Consider the following 10,604-nt stretch of genomic DNA (forward strand, 5'->3'; position numbering starts at 1 on the left):
GGCTTCAGGAGGAAGACTGAGCGGGCGGCGCGCAGGTGCCGAGCAGGGTTCGAGGCGGGGGGTGGGGGGGGGGGGAGGAATCTCTGCGCCACCGGGAAGGGTCGCAGGGCCGGTGTCCGGCAAAAAGACAGAAATAACCCGGAGGCTGAGAATCCCCCGAGAAGTGGGGCGCCTCGACGGGGCCCTCCGATCCCTACCGTGGGAGGACAGACTGGAGGGAGAGCGGAGCTTCTGCTGCAGTCCTGGGAGGGGAGGACCGCCTGCGCCAGAACTGTAGGGAGAGGCTGTGGAGAATGCTGCCCTGGGACTTGGGCGGGGGGACCCCACGTGAAGCCCAGGAACGGGATGAGACCCTCTGGAGCACGTGAACTTTGAGGTGCGTCTGAAATGTGGGGCAGGAGGAGATGGGGGGCTGGAGAGACACGACAATAAGGAGTTAGGCTAAAAGTCAGCAGGCAGGAGCCCCGGGCAGGGGAGGAGGGTGTGAGACCCAGACCAGTCGAAATTCACCTCTCTGAGCCTCAGGTTTCTCATTTGTAAATGGGTTGTTGTGAGGGTTCCATGAGGACTCCGTAACGGTGCTCCTGGGAATGTCTCATCAAACGCTGTTAGCAACCGCCCTCGTTTGGGGGGGCGTGGGGACCCCAGATGAGGGTGTTCTGGGTCCACCTCTGCCGCAAGAGCACCGCCCCCTGGTGGCGGTCCCTTTCGGGGCAGCGGGGCCACCCGCAGGCGGGGCGACGGGGAGGGCTAGTTGTGGGCCGGCTGCCGTCTGTCCGCCAGTCAGCTGGCTCCCGGCGCCGCGTCTGTTCGTCGGTCTCGCCACCCGCCCCGCACCTCGATGTCGCCGGCCGCAGACGGCATGGTAGGGGAACGCGATGCTGCCAAGGGGGCTTGGGCGCGGGCCTGGGAAGAACGCACAGAGGGTCTTCCCGGGGCGGTAGGGATCGGAGGGCCCCGTCGAGGCGCCCCACTTCTCGGGGGATTCTCAGCCTCCGGGTTATTTCTGTCTTTTTGCCGGACACCGGCCCTGCGACCCTTCCCGGTGGCGCAGAGATTCCCACCCCCCCACCCCCCCCCCCCGCCTCCCCCCCGCCTCGAACCCTGCTCGGCACCTGCGCGCCGCCCGCTCATCCCCCCCACCCCACCGGGCTCCCCGCCGGGCTCCAGCCTTGTGGGCGGGCAGGTGAACCGCCCCTCCATCCCAGAATGCGGAGCAGGTGTGGGATTAACAAGGAGGTTGGGGGAGACTTCTGGGTGGAAATTCTGGTGAGGAGGAAGATATTCAGGATTAAGAATTCTTGCGGTCTGGGAGAGAAAAGGACCTAGAAAGAAAGTTGGATGGTGGCTGCGCAGGTACATGGGCCCCAAACTCCTGTTGAGAAGATGAATTGGAGCTGAAGGAATAGGAAGAGGGTCCAGGAACGGAGCCTGAAAGTCCGCGGTTGCTCTGAGGGGAGGGGTGGTGTTGGCGGGGGGCTGGGCAAAAGGGCTAGGGGGACAGTCCCCAGCTCCTGGCCGGTCCCACCAAACCACCTGCCCAGACAAATCCTGTTTCACCCCCTGCCCCATCTCCTTTAGACTGTTCTTTTTTTTTTTTTTAAAGAGTTATTTTATTTTATTTAAGAATTATTTATTTGAGGGGCGCCCGGGTGCCTCAGTCGTTAAGCGTCTGCCTTCAGCTCAGGTCATGATCCCAGGGTCCTGGAATCGAGCCCCGCATCGGGTTCCCTGCCCCGCTTCTCCCTCTCCCCCTCCCCCTGCTTGTGTTCCCTCTCTTGCTGTGTCTCTCTCTGTCAAATAAATAAATACATAAATCTTAAAAATAAAAGAGAAGAAGAATTATTTATTTGAGGGATGCCTGGGTGGCTCCGTCGGTTAAGCGTCTGCCTTCAGCTCCGGTCCCGATCCCAGGGTCCTGGGATAGAGCCCTGCATCGGGCTCCCTGCTCGGTGGGGAGCCTGCTTCTCCCTCTTCCTCCTGCTCCCCCAGCTTGTACTCTCTCTCTCTGACTATAAATAAATAAAATCTTTAAAAAAAAAAAAAAGAATTCTGCACTAAATCTTAGGGGAAAAAAGAATTATTTATTTGAGGGGGAGCAGAGGGAGAGAGAGAATCCCAAACAGACTCCCTGCTGAGCGCAGAGCCTGACACAGGGCTTGATCTCAAGACCCCGAGATCATGACCAAAGCTGAAATCAAGAGTCAGTAGATTAACGACTGAGCCACCCAGGTGCCCCGAAGATTTTATTTTTAAGTAATCTCCACACCCTAAATCCGGCTCCTTCTCACAACCCCAAGATCAAAAGCAACCGACTGAGCCAACCACGTGTCCCTCCCTTGGACTGTTTTGCCCTTTCCATGTGGGAAGTAAGGATACTGTTACTGTGCATTGATATTGCACACCTGAAATGTACCAGGCATACCCTGAGAACTTTATATGTGTTTTCACATTGAATCTTCACAGAAATTATGAGGTAAGCTTTGTGGACACCCCCATTTTATAGATGTGAAGACTGAGGCACAGTGAGGAGCCGTCACAGCTAGAGTGTAGCCGAGCTGGCATTTGACCTCGGGCCAGTGTGTTTAGCTCCATGGCCTGGGTCATTAACCACTATAACCCATAGACTGGCAGAGATGGGGACCCAACAAAGGAGAGGGAACCCCAGAACCGGCAGTGTCAAGGTTGTCAAATATTTCAACTTTTAACAGTGCAGGTGATAGGAAACAGAAATAAGGACCAACTTTTGGGTTAGCATTCTCATGTTTAGCCCTTTTACCCCCTCGCTTGATCCCCACAGTGACTCAGTCCTCACTGCGAGGTGGCTGATAACCAAGTCCTTCTGTGTGTCAGGCAGGCCCCACGTTAGTACCTTTTGTAGATTAAACTGCCTGGATCCGTGCCCTTTCAGATCACTATGTTTGTATCCTTTGGGTAAATACCTAGTAGTGTAATTGCTGGGTTGTAGGGTAGCTCTATTTTCACCTTTTTGAGGAACCTCCATACTGTTTTCCAGAGTGGTTGCACCAGCTTGCATTCCCACCAACGGTGTAGGAGGGTTCCCCTTTCTCCGCATCGCCGCCAACATCTGTCGTTTCCCGACTTGTTAATTTTAGCCATTCTGACGGGTGTGAGGTGGTATCTCCTTGAGGTTTTGGTCTGGATTTCCCTGATGCCGAGCGATGTTGAGCACTTCTTCATGTGTCTGTTGGTCATTTGGATGTCTTCTTTGCAGAAGTGTCTGTTCATGTCCTCTCCCCATTTCTTGGTTGGATTATTTGTTATTTGGGTGTTGAGTTGATAAGTTCTTTATAGATTTTAGATACTAGCCCTTTATCTGGTATGTCCTTTGCAAATATCTTCTCCCATCCTGTTGGTTGCCTTTTGGTTTTGTCGACTGTTTCCTTTGCTGTGCAAAAGCTTTTTATCTTGATGAAGGCCCAGTAGTTCATTTTTGCCCTTGCTTCCCTTGCCTTTGGCATTGTTTCTAAGAAGAATTTGCTGCCTGTGTTCTCCTCAAGGATTTTGATGGATTCCTGTCTCACATTTAGGTCTTTCATCCATTTTGAGTCTCTTTTAGTGTGTGTTGTAAGGAAATGGCCCAGTTTCATTCTTGTTCTTAGAAATCATACTGATAAGATCAGGTACTGCATGTTGTGCCCATTTTACAGATGGCCAAACTGAGTCTCTCTCCCGAAGTTCAGGGCTTGAAAGGGGAGAGACCCAAGGGGAGACTGCTGGCTGCAAAGCTCATGCTCCAGAGGAAACTATCCTTTATTCAAAGACTTCAGTGGGTCATGACGTTTATAACCGAGTCCTGCTTTTTATCATTTTTTTTTAAAAGCTTTTATTTATTTATTTGACAGAGAGAGAGAGACAACGAGAGCAGGAACACAAGCAGGGGGAGTGGGAGAGGGAGAAGCAGGCTTCCCGCTGAGCAGGGAGCCCGACGTGGGGCTCGATCCCAGGACGCTGGGATCATGACCTGAGCCGAAGGCAGACACTTAACGACTGAGCCACCCAGGCGCCCCTGCTTTTTATCATTTTTAAGATGTACACTTTTACATCTCTGAAATTGTTACACACCTTACAAATGGATGACAGACTTTTTTATTTCTCAGCGGTACCTAAAATATCGTTCCTCTTAGTGTCACCGGCACCTTTGATTTAATGAATTACCAGGCATTTTTGAGTGACTTTTCTGGGTGTCTCTCTGTTCTGTTCCACAGGCTCCTCTCTGCTTCAACTGCTCCATCCTCCCTGGAGACATGTCCCTAGGGGTTGCAAGGAGCCTGGTGCCCTGCAATGACAGTAGGGCCTCGAGGTTCCCCGACCCTGAGGACTTGAACCTCACTGATGAAGAATTGAGACTCAAGTACCTGGGTCCCCAGCAGACAGAGCTGTTTGTGCCCATCTGCGCCATGTACCTGCTGATCTTCGTGGTGGGCGCCGTGGGCAACGGGCTGACCTGCACCGTCATCCTGCGCCACAAGGCCATGCGCACCCCCACCAACTACTACCTCTTCAGCCTAGCTGTGTCTGACCTGCTGGTGCTGCTTGTGGGTCTGCCCCTGGAGCTCTATGAGATGTGGTGCAACTACCCCTTCCTGCTGGGCACGGGGGGCTGCTACTTCCGCACGCTGCTCTTCGAGACAGTGTGCCTGGCCTCCGTGCTCAACGTCACGGCCCTGAGTGTGGAGCGCTACGTGGCCGTGGTGCACCCCCTGCAGGCCAGGTCCATGATGACTCGGGTCCGCGTGCGCCGTGTACTCGGGGCCATCTGGGGCCTCGCTGTGCTTTGTTCTCTGCCTAACGCCAGCCTGCACGGCATCCGGCAGCTGGAAGTGCCCTGCCGGGGCACGGTGCCCCAGTCGGCTATGTGCACCCTGGTCTACCCACGGGCCCTCTACAACCTGGTCGTGCAGATCACCACTCTGTTCTTCTTCTGCCTGCCCATGGCCACCATCAGCGTGCTGTACCTGCTCATCGGGCTTCAGCTGCGGCGTGAGAGATTGCAGCTGCTCAGGCAGGAGGCCAGGGCCACGGCCAGGCCCAGTGACAGCTGGAGGTTTCAGCGGGCGCAGGATCGGGGCCGGACACAGGTGACCAAGATGCTGTGTAAGTGTTGCTGCTGGGAAGAGAGCCTGAGCCCGGCCCTGGGTATGAGGCTAGAGCCTCCAGGACCCGGGGGGCTGAGTGTCTGGGTTTCTGATGGAGGCTGAGTGTGAGGTTTGGGGTTGCCACCACCGCCCCCCACCCCGTCCTGTGTGTGTGCACGCGTGCGTGCTTTACTCGGTGAGAAACTCATACCAAAGATAAATGGTAGGATGGGCCGTGTGATTTGTGGGGCCCAGTGCAAAATGCAAATTTGGGGGTCCCTTGTTCCAAAATCATTATGACGGTCCAGACAGCAGTAGTCGAGCATTAAATGAAGCCTGGGGTGCTTCTCAGCTTGGAGGCCCAAGCAGATGCACAGGTGGCGCTCCCAGGCGGCTGGCACCGACTCATGGAATCCAACCACGGACTGGGCAGGGGCACGTGGCTGGGTTCCAGGAAGGCAGAGCCATTTGTGGGAGCTGGACCTGCCAGGTCTCTCATCTTTGCTCCTGAACTTGTCTTGGCTCTGTCCTTCCCTAGAGCAGCCTGGGGGAGGCAGGGCCATGGGCACAGAGAGTTCCTCTTTCTTGAGGAAATGCCCTCTTCCCTTAGTGGCTGTTGAAAAGTCCCAGGGAAGGATTCTGATTGGTGGGCTTAGGTCATAGCCTGCCCCCAGGCTGGAGTGGCAGCCTGTTGCGGTTTGCAGCCCCCACAGACTCACACGCTGGGATCTGAGGGGAACAAAGGTCCCCAAAGAAGGGCAGCAAGGTGTTGGAGGGGCAAGATGATACATTTTCTCCATGCTGTATCTGTGGTTCCTACAGGACCCACTGTCTAATAGAAGCTCATCAGGAGGTGTGTTGGTGAGGGTCAGTGTGCAGAGCACAGGAGAGTCAGGGCAGAAGTGTGGATTGGGGCAGGCCAGCTGGGTTGAGGCTCTGGGTCTTACTGTGGTCTAGATCTGGCTCTTTTCCAAAAACAGAGGCCCTGGGGAAGCCAGACAAAATGATACTAGGCCAATCCTTGATTTCCTCCCCATCCTGCCCCACCCTAGCGGGGCCTGAATCAGGTAGATGGAGTGAGCCAGGGCAAGACAGAGGTTGTGAGACCTTGGTCAAAGCCATGGGATTACAGCTGGCTAACTGGGACTGCCCCATTCCCAGAGAGAGACGCATTCCCCTTGCCCCGCGGGACAGTGTCCCAGAGCCCAAGGCCACTTGAGCAGCTCCCTAAAATGGGACTGGCCCCAGAGTTTCAAGCTTGCCTCTCAGTTGTGCCCTGTGAAGGCTGCACTACAGACTAACCGCCCCCTGCCCACTCTGCCTCTGCCCCCTATTCCCTTGCCCTGCAGGGACCAAGTCTGCTCAGCTGGGATGGCTCTTGCCCTGGGAAGCTGGGTGTTTCCTTAAGGCTGCCTTGCTTGCTGGCCTGGGGCTCCGGCTTTCTTCTCTCCCTGCCTCCCTCCCTCCTTCCCCCAGCTTCACTTTCTGAGGGACTAGTGTACATCAGGCTACAGGCTGGGGGTGTTGTAAGCAGCAACCTGGTCGAACCCGGATGATGAGGGAAAATGGTGCTGGGGTGTGGCGGGGAAGGCATCGCAGGGGAAGACAGGCAGTCAGAGAAGCAAACACAAGCAAGAAGAAACAAAGATCGAGGCAAGCCCGATGACAGAGACCCGAGGAAGGGCATGGCTGGTTGACGCCACAGCTGGAGGGAAGCTCTGGGAAGCTGGGTGACCTCTTAGCTAGGAGCCACCTAGTTCCAAACTCTGTGATGGGAGAGCCAGACTGGGCCGGCTTGGCTTAGGCATCCTCACCTGGTCCAGCTGACTGTGGCCAGGGGGGGGGGCACACGCCCGCTGCCCAGGCAGTGATGGTGGTCCAGCCTCTCCGAAGGGGGTGCTGAGGCTAGTGCAGGCAGCCTTCCAGAACCTTCCAGATGGACAATGGGCATGGGTGGTACGGTGAGAATGGGCAGACTACCCTGAAGCCCAGGGAAGGCAGTCTGGCAGGCACCCAAGTCTCCCCTCTGTGCCCCCGCAGTTGTGCTGGTCGTGGTGTTTGGGATCTGCTGGGCCCCTTTCCACGTTGACCGCCTCATGTGGAGCTTTGTGTCCCAGTGGACCGAGGGCCTGGAACTGGCCTTCCAGTACGTGCATGTTATCTCCGGCGTCTTCTTCTACCTCAGCTCGGCCATTAACCCTGTGCTCTACAACATCATGTCAAGCCGCTTCAGGGAGACTTTCCAGGAAGCCCTGTGCTTGGGGACTCAGTGCCGCTACCACAGACCCCTCCACAACTCCCACAGCCTCAGCAGGGTGACCATGGGCAGCACCCTGTGCGACCTGGGCCCCCCGGGCATCAGGGTCCGCCCACTGACTGAGAATGGTGGCTGAGAGGGGCCGCAAGAGACGGACCCCTTCTGAGGGGAGCCTGGGAGCAGCTCCACCCAGAGAGACCAGAGTGCCACATGCAGTTTTGGGAGCCACACTCGCCCTCCTCTTCGTGGCCTGTTCCCCCTTTGTGCCCCGCCCTCACTTCAGCCAATAAACTCGGACCGGCGCCTCAGTGACTCCTACCCCCACCCAAGTTTTTGGAAGGGATATAAGGTTGCTGCCTGCCCTCCAGAGCCCCAGGCCCACGGGTGAAGTCCTTCCTCTACAGAAACAAGGCAGCTGGTTAACTGGCAGAGCAAGCCTCCACCTGGGGTCTCCCCAACCCTCACCCCCAGTGTCTGAAATGTGTTCATGGCGCCCTACCTTTCCTTCCCATTTCTCGTTGAGATTCTGTAGGTTCTGACCCCTTCCGGCCCTCTCTAGCTCTTGGTCTGTACCTGGGACCCCTGCCAACCTGATCCTCCGAGGCCCCCACCCAGTCTGGATCTCCACCCGGTGGGGTGGCTGGGCGGCAGGGGTGCCAGGGATCCAGGGGACCTCGTTCTGATCTCAGCCCTTGCTGCTACTTCCTTGCCACGTGGCATCACCTTTCCCAGCCTTGGTCCCTTGTTTGCAAAATAAAAGAGGCCCTGACATTTCAGAGTGTCACACTTTGGCACTTCACCTGTGGTTTTCTGTGTGTGTGCATAAATCACGGCTCGTAACAGAACTGCTGGAAAACCTAAGAGCAACGAGGCAGAGATTACTCTCTGCTTCCTCACCAGCTCACTGCCCCCCAACTCCTGCTCCCTCCCCCAACCTCTATGCCCCCCCCCCGCCCCCCACAGAGCCACTCCGGGCATGTTCTTTGCTTGGCACCCACTGAGGGCCAGCGAGTGAGCAGAGGCCCCTGCCCACCTCTGTCCTTGCCTCTACGTGAGCTGGTTTGGGGGCCTGAGGTGAGCAGAACCCTGGGCCTGGCTGACCAGAGGGTTCCCGAGGCAAGCGACATGGGCCCACCAAGGGCAAGGAGTGACCCTGTGAGGACAGTTTTGCTTGGGGCTCAGTGAGGTGAGAAGAGAGACAGGGACAGGTAGGTTGAGTCCTGAAACGAAGCCCCATCCCAGATGCATGGGGGCTGGCTCAGTGCTTGGTCAGGACCCACTCAGTGGCTGGAACTTGACCTGCTTCAAGTCCACGGACCCTGTCCCCCTCCTGAGAGGAGATTGCTGTGGAAGGACCCCTCGCCTCTCTGGCAGGGTGCTGCGGGTGTCCCCGGTGGAGGAGACAGTGCACTGTAGGTCCGTTGTCCCGGTTCCCCGGACAGACAGACTCTCCCTAGCTCAGGCCCCGGGTCCCCCTGCCTGTGAAGAGGAGAGGTTGCCCAGGGTGGCATATAGTGTTCTGGAGTTTTGAAATTCAATTGTAAAAATATCAAATGCTCTTTGTAGAAAACTTGGGAAGTACAAATAAGCAAAAAGGAAAACGGTTTAAAATAATTAAAAACCACCCTTGCTGGGGCTGGTGGGAGGGGGACATGGGGAGTTGTTTAATGGGGACAGAGTTTGTTTTGCAAGATGGAAAAAAATTCTGGAGATCGGTTGCGCAACAGCGTGAATGCACTTAATGCTGAACTGCACACGTCGATGGTTACGTTGGTAAGTTTTATGTTCTGTGGCTTTTACCATAATTTTTTAAAAGAAAGGATGAAGTCTGAAGGAAAAGAAAAAAGTTGAAAACCACCCATAGATAGCTTCCCTCTCCCGAGGTAGCCACTGTATGGAAGACGGACGGGGACTTGTGAAAAGAAGCCGAGAGGCAAATGACCTCGGACGTGAGCTTCGGGCGCCCTGGGGTGGCGGGGGGAGGGGGGGCAGCCAGACCCCCGACTCCAGGCTGGAGCCTGCAGCTCTTCCCAGAGACTAACAGTGGGCTCCCAGGGGCCTCTCTGTCAGACATGACTTATGGGCCCGAGGAAGCCTGGGTCAGTGTGCGTCTACGAGAGGCCTGCTACGTGCCGAGGAGCACCCGGCTGACCGGCGAATGTGGGGACGTGAGCTGTCACAAGGCATGGCTCCCCTTAGTGTACACTGGACTCCCGGCTCTCAGGGGTCTCCCCAGAATGTCAGTGGATAGGTCCCATTGTCACGGGTCACCAGTTACCATGGAAGATGGAAACAGTGGCTCTGGGCTCAGCCCTGGGGAAAAAGGGATGGAGGTGGAAAGGGCAGCCAGCGGGATCCTGCTTTCCCAGAAGCGGAGTCCCCTTCAGCACTGGTCAGAACAGGGGAGTGGGGGGCGCGCAGCATGCCCCTGAGCGCCCAGTGCTACCCCTAGGCCACGAGTCCCCACCCTTCCCAAGCGTCTGGTGCATCTGGGGCTCGAGTCACTTCCCCTCTTAGCTGCGGTCACCCACATCCCTCTCTCCCGGGTTCAAGAGCTGGGGCTCTCGCTACTTCCCATCTGTTCTACTCTTGCCCCCTCCTGGGGGGCAGTGGCGTCCACACAGGTGTCCCACTGCTGCCCTGGTTTCGCTCCTGATCTTTCCCGCAGCCCCGGAGGCCTCTCCTCCACCCGGCCTCTGGGCCCCTTGGTTACATCCTCACTCCCAGGACCTCCAGGAGTTTTTCCATTTCTGGAAGTGTGAACTCTTAACCATGACGGCCTCCTTCCCGCTCTGCTGCCCCTACGAGAGGTTTATTCTTCACCCTCATCCAGCCTTCCGTGTTCTCGTCTGTTCTGCTGTCCCCCCGTCCATCCTTGCCTCCTTTCTGATGGGTCCTCCAACCCACGGCCCCATCACACACCACCTTCTCGGCCAGTATCTCTGAGGGCCAGGGTGAACATACTGGAATCATCCTTCTCAGAATTTAAAAAAAAAAAAAAAAGGTTTCTTTTCTCTGGGAATTCAGAGTCTCCAGATTAGTCTCAACAAACAGAGCTGCATTTGTCCATCCTTCCTTCTGTTAAGTGTCTGCTCAGAAAACGTAAAGGACACAGCACTTCACAGCCATTCTGATGTCATCAGATGGCTTTTCTAGACCAGTCCTAACGTCTGGGAGCCCGCTTCGTTTGGTAGCCTTATAGTTTTCCTCCCTTCCCCATGCTGCCTTTCAATGGATCCACCAAGTTT

The 10,604-nt window shown here is 56.2% G+C and overlaps 1 protein-coding gene across 1 annotated transcript; it reads left to right on the plus strand.

Moving 5' to 3' along the window:
• Window positions 1-766: 766 nt before the first annotated feature.
• On the plus strand, window positions 767-8,155 carry NMUR1 (neuromedin U receptor 1). Its single transcript, XM_028105365.2, has 3 exons — window positions 767-865; window positions 4,230-5,118; window positions 7,140-8,155. The coding sequence occupies exons 1-3, from the start codon at window positions 842-844 to the stop codon at window positions 7,490-7,492; spliced, it is 1,266 nt and encodes a 421-aa protein (XP_027961166.2). The 5' UTR covers window positions 767-841; the 3' UTR covers window positions 7,493-8,155.
• The last annotated feature ends 2,449 nt before the right edge of the window (window positions 8,156-10,604 follow it).

This window comes from Eumetopias jubatus, unplaced genomic scaffold, assembly GCF_037043125.1.
Source record: "Eumetopias jubatus isolate StellerSeaLion01/CBP00866 unplaced genomic scaffold, mEumJub1_p1.0 scaffold_3, whole genome shotgun sequence".
Lineage (NCBI taxonomy): Eukaryota > Metazoa > Chordata > Mammalia > Carnivora > Otariidae > Eumetopias > Eumetopias jubatus.

Excerpts from the sequence above, each read along its gene's own strand:
- NMUR1 (XM_028105365.2), top strand. The coding sequence starts at position 842 with ATGTCGCCGGCCGCAGACGGCATG. Across the intron at positions 866-4,229 it reads CGCCGGCCGCAGACGGCATG|GCTCCTCTCTGCTTCAACTG; the intron begins GTAGGGGAACGC and ends TCTGTTCCACAG. Across the intron at positions 5,119-7,139 it reads ACAGGTGACCAAGATGCTGT|TTGTGCTGGTCGTGGTGTTT; the intron begins GTAAGTGTTGCT and ends GTGCCCCCGCAG.